The sequence below is a fragment of the Gymnodraco acuticeps genome, unplaced genomic scaffold, assembly GCF_902827175.1.
Source record: "Gymnodraco acuticeps unplaced genomic scaffold, fGymAcu1.1, whole genome shotgun sequence".
In the NCBI taxonomy this organism is placed as follows: Eukaryota; Metazoa; Chordata; class Actinopteri; order Perciformes; family Bathydraconidae; genus Gymnodraco; species Gymnodraco acuticeps.
The window spans coordinates 1,668,932-1,693,763 of NW_022990764.1; the positions used below are offsets into that span (position 1 = coordinate 1,668,932).

Below are 24,832 nucleotides of genomic sequence, written 5' to 3' on the forward strand. Positions count from 1 at the left end.
TGAAACAAGATGCTATCAGGCTGAATGTTGGACCATGTTGGAAAGGATAACTTCTCTGCATGTTTGCAATGCTTCCACTTAACTTGTGTACCTCTGACTGTTTTTGGAGCTGGTCATGGTCTACTGTTGCCCCTCTGCTGAGTTTGGCAAAGTTAGCCTAAGGACACAGTGGCACAAAGGAGCGAGAAGCGGGTGAGGAAAGGATTTGGAGAGCATGTTGAGTCCTCTTTGAAAACCAGCAGGATCCCTCCGGGTTAAACGCAATCTTGTAAAAACAAAACAACATGCAAAGATCCCCTTGAAGAAGAAGACTTCTGCTTTGTGTAGCTAAGGGAGCTTTGTTTTATCCTCATCATTAATTGGTTCCAGATTTCAGAATTTGCTGAGTCTGACGGAACGGCCGCATGTTTGCATTTTCAGCTCGCTTTAAAGTGTAATGGTAGCGCCATTCAAAGCTCAGAGTTTAGATGAAAAGATTTGAACGCTGCTAATCTCCACTAACATGGCTTTGTCCACTCGCTTTTGTGTTTTTTTCTCTTGTTAAACTTTTGTTTTCCTGGACCTTCAGGTGTGGGGAGTCTCCAGCGCACACCCAGCCAGCGCGGTACGATGATCTACCAAAGAAACAACTATGCTCTGAACACAGCAGCCACCTATGCTGATCCGTATCGCTCAGCGCAGTACCGGCCGTCCGATCAAAACTACACGCGCCAGGCTGTTGTCATGGACGACAGTGCAACCCGCTCACCCTCCATAGACAGCATTCAGAAGGATCCCAGGTATGTCATGTTTCACTGTATTGTTTCTAAACTACTAGATGTAGTCAGAGGTTAGCAGATAGCGTAGTGTAGAAGGAAACAGTCATCCCAGTCATCCGGAGGGACCATTATGCTTACAAGGCATCCCTGTTTCTGCTGGGTCAACACTGGTGTCCTCTCTTACTGTTAAAACAGTACCCCCCCCCCCCCCCCCCCCGGGTAGTCACATGCAGCTCTAGCTTTTAAGCTGCCTCTACTATGCCTGGCCCCTTAACAATAGCCTCTCACATGCACCAAACTGCTGCGTCTGCTCTTGTCGTACAGTCATGTGTAAGCGCAGGTTGACCTCTGTCGTAGGCCCCTGACCTTGCACGTTGGGAACTTTGTTTACACGCGTATATGTTGCTGTAGTGTAACTACTTGAAGAGAGTGCACCAGGGAGGCAACCGTGACCCAGGTCCGTTAGTAAGAGCATCAGAGTAATATTTAACAGGATCTCTGTCCAGGGAAATGCATTTCAGCACTGTTTTTCAGCTTTGTGCTGTGTAGAAACAACACAACTAAAAGAGTTTGACCTGCCTGGGGTTGTGCTTTACTCTCAGTGAGACATAATCAACCACTATTCAAACACCAGCATTCTCATTATGTCACCTACTTTTGAATACATGTATGGAGAATCTGAGTATCTTAAAGCAATCATTTCTAGAGACGATGCATTCCTCATGTGTTTCTTTAGTGGCCTGCGTACAGAAAAGCAGTTATCCAAGTGCATTGTTGTATAGAACCGGATTTGAATGTAATTCCCTCGGCTTATCGCTTTGCCCTGAGGTGCTCAAGAATGAATTATTTAGGGGAAACTGTGCCCGTGTTTTTAAGGAGACAAATGTATTTCCACCTCTGCAGTCATACCGATACCTTTTGTACCCTACCTGTCATTTTAGGGAGTTTGCTTGGCGGGACCCAGAGCTGTTGGAGGTGATTCAGATGCTGCAGCACCACTTCCCCTCGGTGCAGGCCAACGCAGCCGCCTACCTGCAGCACCTGTGCTTTGGGGATAATCGGATTAAGACTGAGGTAGGTGTTCACTCAACCACCTTAACTTCTGATCATTTGTAAATATTATGTAAATGTTTTTGTGTTTTCATCAGTTGCGATTGTGTCATGTTTTAGCTGCAACTTATTATTATTTTTGGAACTTCCAGCCATTTGCTATACTGATTTTTATATTGAGTTCGGTCCAACGGGGGGAGACAAAGATATTTTTCAGACGGTCAGACAAATTGTAAACCTTATCCTTAAAATAAGATTTGATTTAACTTGATATAATTTAATTTGATTCGTCTGTTTATTAGAATTTATTTTAGCCCAACTGTGCTGTTCTTTTAAGAATAATCAAACAAAACAATCATCACTTGAATTGACAGAAAAAAACAATGTTTAAACATTTAACACTTAAAACCCACAATTATACCCTCAGTTGGGTCAGGTCGTTTATTCCACCTTAGACAAGCCTGTGAATAGAATGATTTTTACTGAGCTCTAAATTTGACTTTAGAAGACATCATTTGTGCCTGTGGTTGTTATTAAATTTACAAACTGTCTCTCTAAAGAACAAGGTAATAGATTGTTATTAGGAAGAACAAACTAAATATAACCCAAACATCCATCAGACTCACTCCACAGAGAAACGTTCTGCTTTAAGTTTGACCTTCCAAACCGACTTTAGTTGTGCACCCTCACAGTTTTCCATCGCAATTATACCGCCTAATAATGTTGTAGCTAATCTGCCAAATCCGCTGGCTAATCTCATTCTTTTATGTGGCATTATGGGACATATTTTTAGCGCTCTTGTTCTGCTCCAAAACCCCAGACATTACTTTGGTGAGTCAATGTCATTAGAACCAAGAGAAGTGATGGGCTGGAGCTGCAAAACGAAACCAGAGCTGTCGGTCAGAAAGACAGCCCACCACTTTGATCCAGACTGAAATATTGTCACCACTATTGAGAGAATTAAGACATTAAAACATGTGCAAGGACATTCATGTTCCCCAGAGTATGAAACCTTTACTGCAAGTGTACACACAGATAAAAGTACACATTCTCACTGCTGAATCATATCCATTGATTTGAATTTTTCTCGTTACACCCTTTTTTTCCTCAACCATTAAAGGTCAAACTCAGCATAAAGCAGAAAAAGGAATAAAACATCAGCCAGGAAAAATAAATGTTTGTATTCTTACATGGCAAATGTCGACATAGCACAACATTCAATGAAACGCAGAAGGCTTATTTGGATAAAGCATTTTTTCTTCTATTACGTTTCATTCTGTTTCCAGGTGAAAATGTTAATTACGTTTTTTAATCCTTAGTAAAGATTTTTCTCTGAGGTCATACATTTGAATCACTTTTCCAAATAATTGTACCTCAGTATGAATTACTCCCCCGTGCTAAGATTATTGTCACATGAATAAATGTATGATTTAGCTCTGAAAGGTATATATTAAAAGCTGAAAAAATGCTGTTGGTGGTCACAATCGTTTTCCCGCCTGATCTCACCCACATTGTCCGCAGGTGTGTCGATTGGGAGGGATTAAACATCTGGTGGATTTACTGGACCACAAGGTCATAGACGTCCAGAAGAACTCTTGTGGAGCAGTGAGGAACCTGGTCTACGGGAAAGCCATGGACGAGAACAAGGTCGCTGTGAGGAACGCAGGAGGCGTCCCCGCTCTGCTGCGCCTGCTGAGGAAGACTGTGGATGCAGAAGTGCGGGAGCTTGTCACAGGTAGGTCAGCGTGTGGGAAGGATAAAAAGGAATGTTCACTTTAATAGTTTTGCACACATCTTTGCATGTGGGGGTAATACTATTTTCTTTCCCTCCAACTCATTTTACACTCTTCTACAAAAGGATGATCCACTATAAAGCTCCTCCATCTGGCATACAACAAAAGCAAAATACACTTTCTTTAAAACTAACCCTGTTTAATAAGTATTTTCATCACTGATGAATACATTTGGGAAATCTCAAAACCCAAAGACATTTCATTTACACTTATTTAAAAGAGGGAAAGTCACCAAATTGTCAGCTTTATAATGAGTTTCAGCTCATTTTTCATCCGTCCATCCTGGATATATTTGTTTTAATTGTCACTGCTTTCTTGGAAAATTAGAAGTCGGAGGATTATGGCGGGACAGGAACATTGTGCATAAGATTATATACCTGACAAACCTGGAGGGGTTTTAGGAGGGATTGGTATTGCACTGTTTTGGTTTGGTTGCCTGATGCTTCCTGTCACAGGTAATCCTTGAGGTGAGGTGTAAACTAAGATATTCTGTTCAACTAATTAAACAGACTGCTTACATGGTCTATACTAAGTCATAATTACATTTTCTTAAATTGCTGCCACTGCTGTCACAACTGCTTATGATATATCCATGGAATTTAAACCACATTTCCACAGGATTCATATTCTTTTATTAATTTGTCTGCGGAGAGATTCAGCTCCGTCTGAGAACAGTCTGTTGTCAGTCTCCTCCTCCCTGCATTGCAGCTCAGTTGTGTTTGTGTGTCTGAGCTCTGCAAACAGGGTACAAATCCATGTTGTTTAGGATCAGGGTGGAGCACTACAGAAACAAGCTTGCCAAGACATTTGGCTCCCAGGTGGCTGAGTCAGCTGCTTGAGCTCCACTCCGGCCCCCGCTCATGTGTTATCGGGTTACAGTCCAGCAGTGAGGAAGACAGTGGGAGTCAGAACAAAACACTCTGTAGCCTTTTCATATTGTCTTTTCATTCATATATTCATATTGTCTTCAGTTTCCTGGTTCAATGAACTGTCTGCTTACTAACACATACTAATAGATTCACATTTTAATATAGCATTTTTTTTTTTCTTCTAATGCTTATAATTAAGTACATAGAAGTAAGAGCGTGATGACCACGACAATGGATTTAACTCCCTTCATTTAAATTTCAAAAAGTTGCATGGATGTGCCGCCCAGCCAGAGTAAGCGGCTTTAATGTGAGCTCTGTTTAAGATTCTTCCCCTTTCATCCACTAGCCTGAGAGCCTGCTGCGGTTAATTGGTAGTGCAGGCCTCTGGATGGGGAGCAATTAGAAAAGGTCGTAAGTGCTACATCACCTCTGGTTAATTACAGCTGATGAGAACAATCCACAAAGAGCTTTTAGCTGGACGGCGTCCCACCCACACTAAAGTGAGGCAGACAGCAATCATTCACTCACCGGCGACTCTTTCCTACCTATAAAGCACAGTTATGGCAAACGTGTATATAGATTAATAACGTCTCCAAAGCAGCATCAGTGTTGTCAGAGCCAGTGAGGAAATCCTTATCGACTCTCCTGAGACGTCCAGGTGTCACGTGTGTTTCAGTGGAAGAAGCTGTACGGACAGGCCCCCCCCCCCCCCCCCCCCCCCCTTGCTCAGGTCAGAGGTCATGTTGTGGGGAATCATAAAAGATCTCCCTTACCCTGCCTCGTCTCCCAGCAACTGTTGTGGTTATTGCCCTGACCTGAAACCGCCCCTGAGATCAAAAGGCTCACTGCACTGTCATCAGCTCCAATACTGGGGACACCTGAAACTCACACACACACACACACACACACACACACACACACACACACACACACACACACACACACACACACACACACACACACACACACAAGCAATGCTCCACTTATCTTGGCTCCACTTTGGCAAACTCCACTACTCTTACTCCTGTTTGTATTGTGTTTGAACTTCTTGGAGTCATTGTGTTGCCTTAAGTGCAACTCAATTTGTTTAAAGATACATTTATTGGTCTTGCAGAAAAATATGTTTTCTAATAAACCCCTCATATGAGTCTCAATCAGTTTGGCTGGAGTCCACTCAGCGCCATGTCTAAATTCCTCATCTGTTGTTGGAAAAGTCAAATATCTGGATCTAGTTTTGTTAGAAGAGGACCTTCAGAAACCTCTCGTCTTCTCTTACATGTAAAGTAGTACTTGAAGCCGTGCTTATTCACCATCTTTTCATCATCCGTATCTATAACTACAGTAGCGTAGCTTGTGTTCTCTTTGTTTCTATAATTTCACTTTCTGGTGTGCAGAGTACGAGTTGCAGCGAGTCTGCTGGTATTTGCCTGCAGTGCTGTTTTTGATGTCATCTGCGAACATGCCAATTCAATACGATTTTTGAGTCAGCAGCAACTGTAACACTATGTTATCATTGTGGTTCTTGTATTTCATTCTGCTACAGTCCTGCTCTTCAGGAGATGATATATTATTTGTTCCAATAAAAACCTAAAAACCTAATTGTCTAGGAACTGGTGAACTCTATATGTAGTACATTGACAATTATTTTGGTTCTCAAACTATGCACTATGTGTGAGGTTTAGTCCACGCAGCATTGACACGTTTTCAGTTCAGCTCCCAAATATTTGAAAGGGTAATAAATTGGGAGGTTTTTTGAATGATTTTCAAAGAATGAATTGATGGCCCACCAAGTTAATGCACCTGACAGAGTCAATGATATGCTGACCTGTGGTTGAAGAGTCGGATCAAAGAAGCGGGCAGACCTTTTAGGGGCTTGGACTGTGAGCCGTAGGGTCGCCGGTTCAAGTCCCCGATCAGACCTAAAATATGGAGTGTGGACTGCTACTTGGAGAGGTCCCAGTTCACCTCCTGCCCTGCCGTGGTGCCCTCGAGCAAGGCACCGGACATCCCCCTTCCCCCCTCACTCCCATTGATCCCCGGGCGCTGTACAATAGCTGCCCACTGCTCCTAGTAGTAGACTCCTGGTACTAGGATGGGTTAAAAGCAGAGAACACATTTCACTGTGTGTGCTCTGTGCTCTGCATGTGTGACCATTAAAGAGGGTTTCATCCCTCCCCAATTCTTCTTCTTCTATATAAGTTTAATTGTCTAATACCATTAGACTTTATTGTCGGATCAAGTCTGAAATGTTGCTTGCATCACAGCAAAGGACAAATATTTAAGACAAGATATAAGGAAACAGACATTTAACAGTGTGTGTCTATTGTGTAGCTTTGTTAGGCACATATACTAGAAGCATGGAGAAACTGCAGGCATGTGCCATGGTAAATGCACTGTGTTTTTGACTGATTGACACACAAAACCATTTTAGTTTGGAGTCATTGTCATTATTACAGCATAACCTTTTAATTCAATGCAACTTTATAAATACACAACGACAATTTAATTTAGGCTGGTAATGTGTACAGACACATGCACATACAGACATTTACAAGCTAAGTAGCGGGTTAAGACCATGTTGGGATGTTGGTAGAATAGCCTGAAAAAATAGGTGAATATAAAATCAGCTGGCTGTATATGCTCCAAATGTTTGGATGCCGTTTGTATAAGGGTTACCACCCCTTGTTGTCTCTTAAAGACCTCTCTTTCCCATCATGCCCTGTGTTTTTTACTATCAAGTATCCAATTAAATCAAAAAATTCATAAAAATACATATCATTCTGCACCTTTGCAAGATGATATACCTTATCATGAATCTCTTTCTGTAATTCAGCCTCACATTTTTATGCCTCAATGAATCTGTTTAAGCAACCTCTTTATGTGCTCGTAATATGTATGAGAGTATGTCTAGTAAAAAGTTGCACTCTGCACTGTGATTTGTATACGTACAGTTGGCTCTGTGCCCGGTGTTGACAGCCTGCAGTGTTGCTTGTGGCAGAGGACACAGATTAAAAAACAAAGGAAAAAAGGCCTGTTTTATACACTATACTGCTTTTTATATTGCTTATTAACTAAATATTGTGCTCATTCATTTGTAGACAATTGTATTGTTCTGCTTTATTGTTTATTGCTTCATGTTGAGACATTGTCCATGCTGCCTTCTTGGACTGGTCACTCTTGAAAAATCAGTTCTGAATCTGAAATTGAGCATCAAAGCCCCAGAAAGCACCACAGCTGAGCTACCTCAAGTCAGGCAGAATGTCCATCTAGTTTTCCCTCGAGTTAGCCCTTGGATCAATACTTCAACAGCTGTTAGATACATTTGACCAGCTTATGTATTTTATTTTATTTTCTCTAGTTCTGTATAGAGCCTCTCCCTCTGGCTCTCTGGATTGACTATTGGCCCGGTTTGTCACAACACTGTTTACATTGGTCGATGTTTCAAAGCCAGGCTAAGGCACCTGAGAGCATGAGCAAATACACTGTTGTCCACCACACACACATACACACACACACACACACACACACACACACACGCAGATGCACAGACACATACAGACATGTATTCTGTCAGATATGACTTATTGCCGCTAGTGTAGCAGCACTGACAGCAATGTCAGTCACACCTCAGTGAATGTGCCTGTTGATTTAACCGTCAGCCACCGCAGGACCTCTCTTAAATCCTGCAGAGAAGGTTTAGTTTCTACAAATTGACAGTAGAGCGGTTGTTGAGGAACTAGGGTGGAACTGGAGTGAAAAGGAACAGGGAAATTGGTCAGCAGGCGTGAGAAAGTGTGTATTATCACTGTTCTATTTCTGGGCAATCCACGTGTGTGTGAGTATCCCGTGAGAAAGGCAAACACAGGAGTGGCATTGTAAAGAGCAGATCACGACAGAAGGATTTTATAGAAATGTTTCCCGCTGCATGAGCAGAGCAGAGCTGTTAGCCCCGCCTGATGCTAGTGTCTCGCTATGCAGCCACACATACACCACTGGCAAGATCTATATGTTAACTTTCAAGAGCCAAATTGATATTGTGTCAAAATAAATAAAAGATTGTAATGGGTTTAAAAAAATGCTTTGATGTGTGGGTTAGTAAGGATAATAGTAAGCAAATTGTCTCTTGATTAAATGACTCGAAGAGACTCTACTTGGCAGACACTTTTCTCTCTTTATAGCTTCTTGCCAGCAGTATGTCTGAATTGGGCTCCTGGGTTGTATTATAGACTATTATCGTCTCCATCGGTTCAATTAGAGGGAAGGGGAACAGCGTGCTGAGAAAAAAATAAAATGTGAAGTTAGAAGGAAGCCAGACAAGCCAATCATTATTTAGCTCCCGTTGAGATGTCGCTGTATACAAGACAAACACATACAGAGTTTAGTTTGATAGCTTTCCCTTCTCTGTAAGTCATGTACTTTATTATACATTTAAATAAGGTTAGAAGTAGTATCGCAACATTGGACACAAACATAGTAGAAAGGTCATGAAGCTACTACATTTGGACTACTGAACACACATACTGTACATGCACTCTAGTTTTGTTGAAGCAGCATTTTTAAGCATTAGCCTTGTATCATGTATTTAGCCCCGGGGCTTTACACTGGATTCCAGCACGTGCTGCGTTAGCCCCCCCCACCCACCCACCCCCAACCGAGGTTGCTGGTGCCCTGCACAAGTCAGCCTGTGCCTCAGCATAAGCCTAGCAGCGAGAGGCATCTAATTAGAAGAACATGCTACATGTTAGCTAATCCTTGACAGATGCAGCATCAAAGGCTGCCCGGACTGTGCATGATTATCAGTGGTTACCCTAAGTATTTTGAATTGAGTGAATTGATGGCATGATTTCCAAATCCTTTTACATTATTTATACTTCATTTAAAACGACTAAGTCTATGCCATATGGATCTCTGCTCTTCTCTTTCTTTCCCCCCGCCTAAAGTAAATAATCTTCACCCTGAGGACATTCGACTCAGATGAAAGTTGATGTGAATGCCTTGATGCTCGAGCTGTTGTTTCATTTGTACATTGTGTGTGTGCGTGTGTCCCTGCTTGTTGTTCTACACACACTGAGCTATTAAAAGCCCAAGTGGTTGGCATCTCTGTGGGGTTACCCTAACTGCACATGACAGCTGACATAACCAGGAGTTTGCGTGCTCGTTCCTAACTCTCTCTGTGTGTGTGTGTGTGTGTGTGTGTGTGTGTGTGTGTGTGTGTGTGTGTGTGTGTGTGTGTGTGTGTGTGTGTGTGTGTGTGTGTGTGTGTGTGTGTGTGTGTGTGTGTGTGTGTGTGTGTGTGTGTGTGTGTGTGTGTGTGTGTGTGTGTGTGTGTGTGTGTGTGTGTGTGTGTGTGTGTGTGTGTGTGTGTGTGTGTGTGTGTGTGTGTGTGTGTGTGTGTGTGTGTGTGTGTGTGCGTGTGCCGGTGCCGGTGATTCTCTCCACAGGGGTGCTGTGGAACCTGTCGTCATGCGACACTGTCAAGATGACAATCATCCGGGACGCCTTACTGACTCTGACCAACACTGTGATCATCCCTCACTCTGGATGGAGCAGCTCCACCTTCGATGACGACCATAAGTTGAAGTTCCACTCCTCACTGGTGCTGAGGAACACCACAGGCTGTCTGAGGTAAACCACCTGAAGAACACACTGGGCACTAGCACCCCTATGTGGACAACTCACGCTATTACATCCGATGTGGGGATGAGCTCATGATTGTAGATAACTATGTTAATGTAGTCTTTGAAGATTTGTAAGATAATATAATGCTGGAGTGACAAACATAAACACAACAAAGTCAATTTGAGAGACTAATGAAGAGTAACAAACTATATCAGAACAGTTTTGTATCATGAATAATGATTTTAATGTACAACATCAAACGAAAAATGATATAAGCATTAGTAATTGGTTTATTCATATAGCTTTGTTTTCACCCATATCTCTGTTTATGAGTCATCATCATTACTTAGACAATGATGTAATATTCCCAGCTTCTCTCCCAGGGAGTTTTCTTTTAAGCTATTGTGAGGCATCTAAAGTTAAGCCTTTAATGGTAAAGTTTGTTGATCCAAGTGTGTGTGTGTGTGGTGTGTGTGTATGTGTAGTGTGTGTGTGTGTGTGTGTGTGTGTGTGTGTGTGTGTGTGTGGTGTGTGTGTGTGTGTGTGTGTGTTGTGTGTGTGTGTGTGTGTGGTGTGTGTGTTGTGTGTGTGTGTGTGTGTGTGGTGTGTGTAGTGGTGTGTGTGTGTGTGTGTGTGTGTGTGTGTGTGTGTGTGTGTGTGTGTGTGTGTGTGTGGGTGTGTGGGTGGTGGGTGGATCTGTGTGTGTGGGTCTGTGTGTGTGTGTGTGGGTGTGGGTGGATCTGTGTGTGTGTGTGTGGGTCTGTGTGTGTGTGTGTGTGTGTGTGTGTGGGTGAGCTCACTTTGTTAATTCCTTATTTACTCAGCAAAGTCCTATAATGACTTCAGTCAGACCACACACACACACTTCATGCATTATGGATGGAGTGAGGGGAATAGCAAAGGCCAGGTTACACACTGAAGTGGGACACACACAAACAGCTGTTATTGTCTGTATTGTTTGCACATGTGTTTGTTGAGCAAGCCCCAAATCAAAGACCTTATTTTTGTGTGTGTGATGTTCTTCTTGAAAGGAACCTGAGTTCAGCTGGTGAGGAGGCGAGAAAACAGATGCGAGTTTGTGAGGGCCTAGTTGACTCACTGCTCTACGTCATCAAAGCCTGTGTGAACACTTCTGACTTCGACAGCAAGGTATACACACACGTGCGCACACATACACTCACTCACTCTAAGCGAGGCCAAAACATGCTGCCACATGATATGAGGCACTGGGGAAGAATCCCCTTAACCCTGTTTAAATCCTTTCATTTCCTGTGTCTGAACAGTCAGCATTCAGCAGCAACTATTGTACTATGTACTTTATGTATGAACTCATACACTCACAACTTCAGAATCCAATAGATCATAGCTCATTGACCTGGTATACAGTGTATTTAAATGTTTCAATGGTATCAGTATAAATTAAATCTGAACTCTGGATCTGCACTTTAAAAGAGAAAAATACATTCAAGTGGCTCATCTGTATAGAGGAGATCCCCTCTCCCAGGAACTGGGCCTATTAATGTCAAACATTTATGCCCATTGACATTCTGCAAGGAGAAGTCTGCAAAGAACTCAAACAGCGTGGAAAAAAATCAATTTGCTCTGGTCAAGATATGCTTTCTAACTGGAGACCCTTGGGTTCCATAACCAAGTGATTTGTCGCACCTCCAATGGCTGGTCAGTGTACCACACATTGGCTGTAGATACATAGCGTGCTGCTCAGAGTTTATTGTATTGTAGCTTTTGTCATGGTGATTTAGAAACCTCGCTGCTAACAACCGTGCTGAACCCCTTTCTCCTTCTGCCCGGCATCAGATTGTGGAGAACTGTATTTGCACTCTGAGGAACCTGTCGTATCGTCTGGAGCTGGAGCTGCCCCCGTCCCGAATCATTGAAGGGCAGGAGCTCGACGGCTTACTGGGCAGCGAGACGCCCAGTAAAGAAGTGGATTCCAGCTGCTGGGGCAGGAAGAAGAAGAAGAAAAAAAAGGGCTCACCGGAAGACACAGTGAGTGTGGTTCTATGAGCAGTATTCAAATCAGCAATGAGTTTGATTTGTCCAAATGTAATCAACGTCTAAGTCAATATTAATGGAGATTGGATCCTAATGGACATTTCTGGAGGAGAAATTGATAAAAATGTTGCAAGAGGTACAGATTACACATATAAACACATCTAGTGGCAACCTGTGTGTGCTTCATTGTGTATAGTAACATCTTTAAAACAAGGAATTATGGTTCATTATGCTACAAGATCATAGGTATTCTTTCCCATTAAAACTATAAATACATCTAAACTGCTGCACTATTATGTAGCACTATCTATTTATGATTACATTTGAATAAGACTCTTCTTTTTTTCGCCTTCCCTGCCTTATTTTCAATAGGTATTCATCACTTTTTATGAATAGTTGTTTTGCATCAAATGTAAAACAACTATTCATAAAAAGCATCAAATGTAAAACAACTTTTTATGAATAGTTGTTTTACATTTGATGCTTTTTAAAGAAAAACTAAAAGAAATAGTCTGCATCAGATCCCGGACTAAACACTTTAGTTGTTGTTTGTTTAGTGGGACGGTGTGGGACCCATCCCCGGCTTCTCCAAGTCTCCCAAGGGTGCAGAGATGCTGTGGCACCCTGCGGTGGTTAAGCCTTACCTGACACTGCTGGCTGAGAGTTCAAATCCCGCCACGCTGGAGGGTGCCGCTGGATCCCTTCAGAACCTGTCAGCCGGCAACTGGAAGGTACAGTAACGTGGAGAACCCAAGCACACCCACAAAAGTACTCACTTTATTTTGTATACCATCAAACAATCAATTTTAAGTTTGAATGGCTTGTGTCTGTGTGTGTACAGTTTGCAGCATACATCCGTGCAGCAGTGCGTAAGGAGAAGGGACTGCCCATCCTGGTGGAACTGCTGCGGATGGATAACGACAGGGTGGTGTGTTCTGTTGCCACTGCTCTCAGAAACATGGCGCTAGACGTCAGGAACAAAGAGCTCATAGGTCAGTCACAATTTCAAACACCACACACTGTAATTGATTTGAGTGAGTTGAAAAAGAGGACCCACAAATATGTAGATTATTAATGCTTTTCTCCCCTGGGCTCAGCAGCTTTAGCTACATGCTCAGATGCGGCATATAACATGACAATTATACAATTGTGCTTTACAAATGCTTGATCTCACTGCTCTCTCTCTCGTTTTTTGACATACAAAGGACAATGTTAGACACATAATATTGTGGACATGTATTGTATTATTTGTTTTCAACACATTACATACAAAACGGTTTCATGCTTTGCATAATGTGGCTACTGACAGCAGGAACACTGTTGAACAATGTGTTTAAAATCTTTGTTGTTCAAATGAAATACAGAAATGGAACGAGAACATTTTTTAAACATTTAACCTCCAGGTTATTATTTCCATTTGATCTCACTCCAGCCTTCTTTGTTCCATAAAACATTTTTAAAAATCGTTTTTTATGTGATCTCTGTGTGGAATTAATGAGGAGTTATATTTCCAGCAATGCAGGGGTGACGCCTGTAGGCAGATGGGGAGGAGTTGCAGTGTTGTGTGAAAGGTGCTTTTGGCTGTGTGTGTGAGTGAGTTGATGCTGCATGTATGCACGTCCTTCAGCTGGGCTGCTCTGCTGAAGGAGAGATAGGGGAAACAATCCTTTTTTTATCATCAGGATGCTCACACACCGACGTCCTTGTAATGATAACGCAATGTCATTTAGGAAAACTGCCTACCTCGCTGCAGTCTTGTGCAGAATAATTATATCGTTCACGATGTAGGAAGAAGCACATAAAGTGGAGGTCACAGTGACAGAAATCAATGTATGCATTATGTGACATAGAAAATTAAATACTGCGAATGTATGTATGTCTTCCCTCTGTGCATGAGCTTCTTTTCACCTGCTTTACAGAATGTCGAAATACATTGCCTCACTCCTCCCTTCTTTTCTCACAGGGAAGTACGCGATGAGGGACCTGGTCAACCGGCTCCCCGGGGGGAACACCACCCTGCTGTCGGACGAGACGGTGGCGGCCATCTGTTGCACCCTGCACGAGGTCACCAGCAAAAACATGGAGAACGCCAAGGCCCTCGCCGACACGGGCGGCATCGAGAAGCTGGTCAACATCACCAAGGGCAGAGGAGACAGGTGGGCTACAGCAGCGTGTATTTGCTCAGACACTTTTAAGTGAGGGTGCAGAGGACACACACAAACAAACCCTCGCTAACATGTGCACATGCTCAAATGCACTACTCAAACACACAAACAGGATGGACTGGACACACTGTCCTGGACATTGGACAATGGGAGATTTACACAACATTTTACACTTTCAAGCACACACACACACAGATATTGAAATGCTCCGAGAAGGTGAAGCTGTAGCCAGAGGGAAGTCAGTTCTGTGTGCATTGAGGTTTTTCGTCCCAGTGGAATAATGGACCAGCAGCTATTTCTGAAATGCTATATATTCAGTAATGTTCCAGGCTAAAAACACTGAGGACACTCTCTCCTTTCAAACATATTGTCCTGTAATATTTATACAGTGATTTATAGTGAGGCCTAAGTGATTCGGGAACACTCAAAAATATATGTTTTTGTCTGTTTTCCAGGTTCTCTATGAAGGTGGTTAAAGCCTCTGCTCAGGTGCTGAACACACTGTGGCTGTACCGGGATCTGCGTACCATCTATAAGAAGGTAAGAACATTGGGACTGATGAAAAGATGGTAGCAATAAAAAAAGTCAATAACATTATTTTTCTATGAGCATTAAATGAGTTACCCTTTTAGCAGGGAGAGGAAACATTATAAAAGGTTTTAAATGAGAAATGGTGGTACTAGTTTAAACATGTCTTGTGTAATTTGTATTGATACGGACCTACTGATGACCACACAGCAAAGGACTCTTACAAATACTCCCTCTGTGACCAATGAAAAGTTATTTTTCTAGAGTTTTACAAAATCAAACACTGTTCTAGTAATACAAACCACCACATTTCCCGTCTCTCTTCTTCCTAACAGGATGGATGGAACCAAAACCATTTCCTCACTCCTGTGTCAACACTTGAAAGAGACCGGTTCAAGTCCCAGCCGACCCTCCCCACCAGCAACATTCAGATGTCCCCAGTTAACCACCATGGTAGGCTCTAGTTTCCCACAGACCCAGCGGGATAGAAATAGACTCCGCCAGTGAAGCAGGAAAACCTCTGGAATTGATTGTAAAAATGTGTTTTTCTCTTTGCAGCTGCCAGTGCCACGTCGTCTCCTGCCATGCTGGGCATCAAAGAGCATAGAGACACCATCAGAGATTACCAGAGGTCACAGTCAACTATGCAATTTTATAACCACCAAGGGGACAACAGTATCCATAAAAAACAGTATACAGGTATTTACACATGTGAAAGCTATTTAAGGTCCTTACAGTTTGCATATTATTAGTCTTTAAACCACACACAGTGTCCACTATCTGCAGCAGACTGTAACCACAGGCTACCCTCTGGTCCTGTCCGTGCAGGACTTTATCTTTGTTATCCCTCATAACACTCCAAGCTGATTCCATGGCCGTCTGGTCTCCCTGCCAAGACAGATCCCGCTTATCACCTCCACTAAAGCCTGCCAGCCCTGAGACAGTCAGTCATTTTAATTCAGAGCACTTCACAGCCGGTTTGCATAGCAGTACAGTGAGCTGACCTGACAGTGGTGGACACTCTACAATGGTGCCATTGTTAGGAAGTCACAGCATGCAGACAGGGGAAGTGAGTGGGCACAGACATACTGCAGCCAAATGAGAGCTCTTGCCAGCCTACGCTCATTGGCGGAAGCAGAGAGGGGGGGGGGGGTGCATAGTAAACAGAATGAGCCGCAGCCTCAGCAATCCACGAGTTGCACAGCGAAATGGAAATTGAGTTTCAGGATTCCACCAATTGGATAGTGCCAACGGAAATAGCCATCCCATGGGCTTTGCCAACAACAGAACAGCGGTTGCCAACTCTGTTATTTGGTGTTATTTCTCAGCGCAGCACTTCTTGATCCTTCTCTATCTAAATACAGACATTTGCCCAATGGGGAAGTGCAGACTGTTTCACTGATCTGTAATGAAGTGTATTTGCATCCCACTCAATTGAATTTTCTTTCTTTCTAGGGTCTGGAAAGCCTTCTCCATATTACTACCCATCCCCCACAAGAGAGGAGCCCAGGAGAACACAGGTGAATATGTCCATTCTGAGTAAAAGTTTGTTTATACTTCACTTATATCTGCCAGGGGTTTGTCTGCTCTTCAACGCTGCCACTTTCCTTTATGAGATTGTTCCCACTGCACAAATTAACTGTATTTTTAAGTGTATTTGTTTTCTTTATTTATAGAGAATCATTTATACAAAATATATAGAGAACAACATGCAGCGCCCCCTGCAGTCACATAACATAATAGCAATCACATTAAATGTAACAATAACACATGTAACATAAGGCACTATAAGGTGCTGCATAGGGTTTGTCACTGTTGCCTTCATAATATGTAAATGTGGGTAAAAGGATCAACAACAAAAATAAAACCAAGTAAAGCTTGGTACTAGGGATGCAACTAATGATTGTTTCATGTGAAAAATTGTGAATAATGAATAAAATTCCCTTTTTGTTCTGTCTGTATAAAAATGATCTAATTAACAACGATATACAAGGCAGAAAAGCAGCCTGAATAAGAAACTGTCTGACATTGTTGCTCGACAAATGACTGAAATTAAATGAATTGGATTTCTTGTGAATTGATTTGCTACTCCCTCACTGCGAGTTGGACCCAGGTAACTCTCAAAAAACACACCTGTTTGCTATCCTGGCTCCAAAATAGCGGAACGAGTTTCTCTTTGAAAACTGCAACAGCACTTTGAAGCAAATACAACTGCACTTTTCTTGTTGTTCTAAGTTTGTATCGTTGTCGTTTATTGCACTTATTGTAGGTTTATTGGGATAAAAGGGTCAGCTAGGTGAAATTAATCATTTATTTTGACAATCTACTAATCTTTTAATGCCTTCATTGTTTAGACTGAAAAAGAAAACTAGCTGTGATACCACATTCCAAAACCACTGTTATCTTCCAGGAAGTGTTTGGTAGTGATAGTACACGGCCCTTGTTTGAGAGCCGTCCACTGCCTGTATAAACCTGGCGAGGACGACCGGCTCTTCCACCCCACTAGACTAATACAAAGAGACTGGCGCGTATTCCACCGCGGATAAATGGCGATGCTGGGAATGACCCAGCTCATCAGCTATTGTCTAAGCAGAGTGGATGTGACTGCTGGGATTGGGATGGTCCGGGCTCGTCTCAGGCACCTGTCACTGCGGGACACGTCCATGTGTGCCCACTCAGATTACAGGCACAGTATGAGGAGGCAGGAGAGGAGAGATGGGAGGGGGGGAGCAAGAGAGAGAGTTGTGCCCTTCACATGATTGACATTTAGACCAGTTAATGCATGAATACAGTCATCACCCCATTTATTTCAGACAAATTCAATTTATCTCCTGGATTTATCCCATTTTCCGCGAGGCAGTTTTCTGCTGCATCTGTGGCTGGAGTCGTGTGGGCTGGAAGGAGATTAATTAGCTCACTGCCAGCCAATAGTGCTTTTTTCAGAAACTGCTGGGATGTCATTAAATGATGATCATCTTCTCAACAAGTTTAAAGAATGGAACAAAAAAACGTGTTCTTGAAAGTGACGGAACTCCCATCCTTTAAACATAGGAAACTTCCGCATTTTAGATTACACACATATTTAATTTCTTATTATCTCAATCTTCTTAACAAAGCTAATTTTACTTAACATGCTAAAGGATAAAATACTTCATTGTAAACGTTTTGGATAGTTTATCTCCAGGCATAAGTGTGCCAGTGTGTTGCCACAGACACCACAACTCCATTGTGTGAACACATTTATTAAGGACTTGAATTAACGAATATTCATTTATGTGTAAAACTCTGAAGAGCATAAAATAAAAAACACACCAGTACAAGAACCTTAAAACTGTTATTTTATTAATAAATGTTTACATTTGGCAACACCTGTTCTGAGGATTTGGAGGTGTGCAGCAGATCGAATGCAACTCTTCATTAACTACTTTGTGTGTTTTGCCAGTGGGCGACTGTAAGAGGCTGTAGCAGTGGGAAATGTTTGGTTTGCATTAAGTTAAAGCAGCTCTGATGCAGTGTAAGGAGAGTGAACAGCATAGTGATGATGACATCAGTGAGACGAACAGTTACACTTGATTTCTTTGTTAGTGTGAAGGAAACGTGAGTCTCCTGCCATTGAATACTTAATAGGATCAAAAACAGTATTCTATTTCATAATTCGACTCCCTCTCATGAGGATTATAACTTTCAGGACAGTATTTCAGTATTCAAATTCAAAGGTTTTATTGTCATATGCACAAAGCTACAGTGGAGAAATGGCAATGAAATTCTTCTGACAAAAATGAGTGCATAAATCTGTATACATGTCAATAGAATATGGGATATGTACAAGAACAGAATATGAAATCAAATAATGTAAATTAAGACAAAATTAAATACATTTGTTACCACTGTTGCCTTTTGAACCAGTGAAAATCATTTCATTATATCCTACTTTTCTCTTTTCTTACAGCCTGTGTATTATACAGAGGAGCCAGGAAGGAGGAACTACGATACGTACAGGATGTACATGCAGCATCCACACGGCTTCGAAGACCCGTACTTAGAGGAGGTGATCACCTACCCGCCCACAGCGGACTACAGCTCCCAGCCTCACGGACTCAAATCCAACACCAACTATGTGGACTTTTACGCCAGCACACGGAGGCCTTCCTACAGGGCGGAGCAGTACCCGGGCTCTCCTGACTCCTGGGTATAGGTCCGGAGACAAGAAACAAACAAACTTTTTCATGAACTTGGCTATAAGTGTGTTTTTAATAAAGTGAATGCGTGCCTGCGGAGGGTGAGTTCAACTGAGCGATGGCTGATGGAAAGATGGAATGTGTGCCAAAGAAGGAAATCATGGAATGTTTTTTTAAATTATTTTTTATTTAGAAGAAGGAAGATGAAATCTGTTGAGGGGCGATACTCTACACCACAGCGAGGAAGACGTGCGTCCTGCTCTGTCTAGATGTTAGTTATATTTTCTTTATGAAAATCTTAGCTGTGAGAGCATGGAGAAAGGTGTGTCATGTGAGCGAGGGTATGCGGTAAGAGTCAAGATGGGGAATGTGTATGTGCTGAAGCCAAAATGGATCATGAACTCATATCTGTTAACGAAACAAAAAAAAGAAATACAGTGAAGTTAGGTTGTTAGACTGTACAGAGGGATCAAATTGTATCTGTACTTAATGTTGAAGCTGTGTAATGCCATGGAGTCTTGTACATTTCTTTCATTTTATTGTAAATACAGAAAAAAACATGTTACCTGGTTTACATTCATCAGCACTGGTTTAAAAAAAAGAATCTTGTGCCATGTTAAATCTCTATAGATATATAAATATATGAAAAAGAAATGTGTGGACAAAGATCTTCCATAACACAACCACGCTAAAATAATAAAAAAGGTCAGTTTTGTTTTTTACACGTCGTGTCATTGCATCTTTTCAATATGGTGAAAACATATCTTTCACATTAAGATATGCCAAAAAAATGAAGTACATTGTTTGACACACACATTAGCCTAACTCAGTGTTTCATAAATCTGTGTCTAATAAGTATATGTGCAGATTTGTATAAAAGCTTTCCTTTCAACACATATTCTACTAAAAGTGCATGTTCACATTCACAAGTATCAAGGAAGGCAAATCAGTAATGCATCTATCATCAATGTTGTAAAATGACATAATCCTCTTTACAAAGTTGTGATCACTACATGTTTTTTATAAAAGTAAAAAAGCACAATCACCCACACCCCTATATGTAGCAATGCTGAATCAGCAGCAGCAGTCTTATAGGACTGCATTTGCATAGCATGTGTTTGTCTTTGCGATGACTGAAAGCACTTTAACAATACAAGTTAGTATTAACCCGTTCAAACACTGGTTGCTATGCTATTCTGAGCAGTTTTGTGTTCAATATCTTCCCAAAGGTTATTTCCACATGATGACTACAGTGGCTACCTTCCAATTGCTGGATGACCTCTCCAGCCACAGCCACCCCTGTATTAGGAGAGACATACTGTAATACACGTTTAAGAAACTGAAAATAAAATATAACTACACAGATGAAAAATAACAATGTACAGTTGCAGCTCCCCCCTCTGGAGATGTATGTCATTGAGGAAAGGTATGAGTTAATATACAATACTACACTTGTCAGTACATAACAAAATGTTCAAGAGAACAAGATGTACAGCTCCACAGGCGGTCTGTGATTGGCTGCAGCTGCATGCTTAACCAGCCAATGATTTTGCAGAGGAGAGAGCCAGGGGAGCAACACAGCAGAACTAGTTGTTCTTTCTGAACATTAACACACCCCTCTATGGGAGGAAATAACAGTATGCAAGAAATTAAATAGACATGTAATATATTTTCTTCATTATGAGAAGCAGCATCTGTATGTACCCTCCCTGTGCAAAATATAAAGTTATTTTTTCTATTCAACCTTGCCCAAAGATTGTTGTCTGATAACTGGATCAAACACATAAACACCAAACTGAAATGATGAAGGTCTTGTAACTAGCCTCAGGGGTCTTTGTCCAGACAGGGCATCAAGATCAGGTAATAAAGCAGCACAGGCTTCAGGATTGATACCTTAGTCCTGCTGTATATCCCCAAACAAATGTGTTTGTGAAAGTAGAACAAACCACTCGACAAACACAGTAAGACTGGAGCTTTCATGGACATTGAAACTCCCACAATGTAATACTGCCAAAAGTTGTATAGCACATGTACCGCTTCAGACACTAAGACACACATTAAAAATGCTATCCACACATGACGCAGCAGAGAGTCAGACAAACCTGAGCTTGTTGACAAAGAAATGGCTGTATCTGACCCCAGCAGGGATGTGTGTTAAGCTTTACTTATTTCAATGAGCAGGTTGTAATCTTCTGCCAGTAATGGGTCATGTTGGAGAATTAAGAGACACAAACAATGTGTGTTATTTGCATGTGTAGAAGCAGACTTTGAGTCAAATGTGATTCACAAATAGTACGCACACACAGGTGTAACATGTTTGACTGACATCTTCCTGCCTCCTGTTAGACTTGTTGGAGTTCAATATTAACTTGAGTGACACTTCTAATTATGATGAGGTACTTTAAAGATGATTAAATGTATATACTAGCCTTAATTGTTGAATAAATCTTAGGCAGAATAACTGGATACATCTGTAAATACCTATAGACTACCATGAAGGATATACTCATATTATTGTGTAGTTCCTTAAAGAAGAGTTGTGTAGTTCCTTAAAGAAAAACTGTGAATTTCCTTTAAGAGGCACAAAGTTGTTTTTTTTAACATATATGTAAATGAAAAATGCTTTTTATCAAATGTGAAATTATTTAAGTCCCCTGTCGTTGTCTGTTGTTGCTACCACATTCAACGGTTTTTACAAAGATTTTCAAAATAAAACAATGGAGAGAAAAAACAAAGTAGGAAAACTTGAATAGATGCGCAAAAACATATGCACAATTACTTGAAAGTAAATGATCGGTATGACGGTATTCAGTTTCGATTCATTGGTCAAAGCTGAACATCAGTTAAAAAAATCAAATAGGCGTCTCTCTGGTAGGGTGCTTCCTGTCTACGTCATCTTTGTTTGAGCATAAAAACAACCAAGTGGGCGTTCAGCGAGGTGTGTTCTTTGCTATTTCTACAGAAAGTTTCGAAAATGGTGCAGCAACTATCCAAATCCGGGACGAGAGATTCTCCTTTGCTGAAGGCTGGACACCCTCCTGCAGGTAAACTGTTGTTCACATGGAGTTCGCAATGCGCGGAGGATTTTTTTTACTACATTCAGCAAAAGCGTTGTTGTTTTCCCTGCTCTACGCAGATAGAGCCGTGCAGACGCTGAGAAAAATATTCGAGTTGCTTTTTCTTTTACATCCCGTTGTGATACGTGGGTTGGTGAATGTATTCTTATCGTGGGAAGCCAATTGATTCGTTGAATTCTGTGATAATTGCTCATTGAATCCAACGTGCGTGGTTTGTTGTTCCCCTCATGCACATTCTTTGGACGCAGGCCCTGCTGAAAGTAACACCGTGTTCTCACCATAGACTGGTTCTCACTCACTGAACACTCGTGAGCAAAATAACATGCATTTAAAACCATGCTGTGCAAACGGATAAGACGCAATTTGACAATGGGGAGAAATTATAATTGTTTTGTTTTGTTGTAATCGGTCCCTTTGTTGCATGTGTAACGCTACCCAAAATGTTTGTTCTTTTTCCGTTTTAGTAAGCATTGCACGATAAATGGGGATGTGCTCACATGTCTAGTCTAGGTATTTTCACTTTGAAATGTACAGATTTGCATTGCTCTTGTGACTTTTTTTGGACGTGAAATCTCAAGGTGTTGTTGTTTGACACACCCCCCTCCCCCCTCCACACATCACGGCCCGTGGATTAGTGGGGCGTGACTTCTGAGTAGTTGACCAAGGAGGGGTTTTGTTTTTATGGCAATTTTAACGATTTCTAGAAGCCTTGGGAAATTAATAGACTTAAAACATATGATGATTTTTTGAACATATTTTCGTAATGAGAAAACTATACTGCTTTTAATCATTTTTTGACTCTTCATAGGTTTTCCCTGACCCCCACTTTTTAAAATATCGGCTGCTCAAATTGGACAACAATTAATCACATGCATGACCCCCTACAATCTGTATAGTGTTTTTAAAGCAACTTAAAACGTTCACATACAATCTTTGTTGGTACAGATTGTTTTGTAAAGGGAATGCCAGGGGCCATTTTTTCTTCTTTCTCTTTTCTTTTTATTGGATTACCTATTAAACAGTTTTCTTCTTTTGGTCAATAGTTAAGGCTGGCGGTAAAAGGGTAGCCAAGAAAGGCTTTGAAGACAGTGCCTCCCATGGGACTCCAGAGAAGGAGAGCAAGCGGTCTGATAAACCAAGGTAGGTTGAGAGTTTGTATGATAATGACTTAAACGTGTAAACTCCAAGGACATAGCAATGGATGTTTACAGTTTAAACATGCTTGAATTTCCTTTGCTTTTTTGTAAAGTTAATTTGATCTTTCCGCAGGACCCTTGCAACCTCCAACAGAATGCAACAAGTTAGTATTCTTCTGTCGGGAACTCTTGAAAAGGTAAACACAAACTCCCTTTATTAAAAAGCACATTCTTACTGTGCATGTCAAGTTCATTCCTGCTGGGCAAACTGGAATGGACACAATGCCACAGACATGTGTGTGTAATAAACTCCTGCCTTTTTTTGCAGCTGAGCCATGACTTTCCAGAGACACCAGTGAGTGTGAGGCACGGAAAGGTGCGCCCCGCAATGGAGAAGCCCCACGCCCTCCGGTCCTTTTGTATCCAGCAGCCGAGGAAGTTTTGAACAACATTTTGTTTAAGACTGGCCCCAGAGCGAACCGTGTCCAGTCAACTATGAAAGACAAACATAAAGGGTTAGACAATTGAGGGGGCTGACGGGTTATCTGTAAAGTGTCAGTGTTAATGGAGTGCAAGATTTCGTCAAGCTCTGAGTTTACGATCTAGGCTGTGAGAGAATGTGTATAAACCAGCATTTAATGTGCCTTTTGATAGTGTTAAGAGAAATACTTTTGTATTTCCTTGTTGATGGTGTTGGGGTATGTTTAATTTGAGGGTTTTTGAAACTTGTTTTTTTTCCAGTTAAATCTTAACTTTGTATTGCTTGGCACTTATTAGATTTGAATAAAAAAAATATATAAATCGCATGGCATACCTATTTTGCAGTTCTCCTTTTTCCTCGATGTGTATTTGTAGTAAGTAGCAATGACCACTAGGTGGAAGCAAATAGCTGTTTATAACGGGAGGACCTTTGTGTACTTTACCAAACTGTAAGTTGCATTTATTAAACAATTACAACTTTCTCTGGTTTTCAAGTGTTTATTTACTCTTAAAGATTGCCCTGTGCATTTCAACATCTAGTGTAACAAGATACTGCAATCATGGATGCAATCACTTTGGAAGAAGTGGTGGGGACACTTTCTTTCAGATACAAAAAACCACTACTGTAATAAGCACCTTCCACAAACAATACAGTACATAAACTCACAATAAAAAATGCTGACAACTAGTGCTGTAAGTATGCCACACTGCTGCATATTTGGGAGCAACAATTGCTTTACTATTCTCTATTCAATTATTACTAATAAACATGTCGCATATCCAAACTGCACCACTTGAGTTACCAGAAATACATCAAAGTGTCAACAGTCCTCCAGATTGTACATGTTCTCTTGTCCAAATAAACTGTTCTCAAAGTTCACAATTATTTGTGCAAGCTATTTTCAGAACATGTGGTGGGGACATGTCCCAGTGTCCCGAGTAGAAATTAAGCCTGTCTGCCATTAACAAAAATGTTCTATCTTGGAGAAAGAGATATTTTCGTATGACTCTTCCAATATGTTAAGTGACTCACAATTAAGGATGTGAATGGGAAACTATTTAGGAACTTCCCATAAGGGCTAGCTCTGTCTTGTCCCTCAACAAGAACTGCAGAATCTGCTCAGCCCTGCTTGAGGGCAAATGGCTCAAACACAAATCCTCGAAAG

At 41.4% G+C, this 24,832-nt stretch overlaps 2 protein-coding genes across 7 annotated transcripts in view; both read left to right on the forward strand.

The window, feature by feature from the left end:
• Nucleotides 1-19,695, forward strand: part of pkp4 (plakophilin 4) — a 95,334-nt gene extending 75,639 nt beyond the window's left edge. For all 6 annotated transcript variants that reach the window (XM_034232423.1, XM_034232421.1, XM_034232422.1 and 3 more), the window contains 14 exons: nt 569-779; nt 1,700-1,832; nt 3,330-3,543; nt 9,912-10,095; nt 11,121-11,238; nt 11,905-12,096; nt 12,660-12,833; nt 12,944-13,094; nt 14,066-14,258; nt 14,723-14,807; nt 15,131-15,248; nt 15,354-15,494; nt 16,251-16,315; nt 18,745-19,695. In XM_034232423.1, the coding sequence (XP_034088314.1) occupies nt 569-779; nt 1,700-1,832; nt 3,330-3,543; nt 9,912-10,095; nt 11,121-11,238; nt 11,905-12,096; nt 12,660-12,833; nt 12,944-13,094; nt 14,066-14,258; nt 14,723-14,807; nt 15,131-15,248; nt 15,354-15,494; nt 16,251-16,315; nt 18,745-18,990 (2,225 nt within the window). In that variant the 3' untranslated portion in view covers nt 18,991-19,695. The remainder of the gene's footprint in view (nt 1-568; nt 780-1,699; nt 1,833-3,329; nt 3,544-9,911; nt 10,096-11,120; nt 11,239-11,904; nt 12,097-12,659; nt 12,834-12,943; nt 13,095-14,065; nt 14,259-14,722; nt 14,808-15,130; nt 15,249-15,353; nt 15,495-16,250; nt 16,316-18,744) is intronic.
• Nucleotides 19,696-21,751: 2,056 nt separating this feature from the next.
• Nucleotides 21,752-24,148, forward strand: dap1b (death associated protein 1b). The gene is made up of 4 exons (XM_034232314.1): nt 21,752-22,017; nt 23,094-23,190; nt 23,320-23,383; nt 23,515-24,148. Exons 1-4 carry the CDS (start codon nt 21,948-21,950, stop codon nt 23,629-23,631), a joined length of 348 nt encoding a protein of 115 aa, XP_034088205.1. The 5' UTR covers nt 21,752-21,947; the 3' UTR covers nt 23,632-24,148.
• The last annotated feature ends 684 nt before the right edge of the window (nt 24,149-24,832 follow it).

Excerpts from the sequence above, each read along its gene's own strand:
- dap1b (XM_034232314.1), top strand. The coding sequence starts at position 21,948 with ATGGTGCAGCAACTATCCAAATCCGGGACGAGAGATTCTCCTTTGCTG. Across the intron at positions 23,191-23,319 it reads AAGCGGTCTGATAAACCAAG|GACCCTTGCAACCTCCAACA; the intron begins GTAGGTTGAGAG and ends ATCTTTCCGCAG. Across the intron at positions 23,384-23,514 it reads TGTCGGGAACTCTTGAAAAG|CTGAGCCATGACTTTCCAGA; the intron begins GTAAACACAAAC and ends CTTTTTTTGCAG.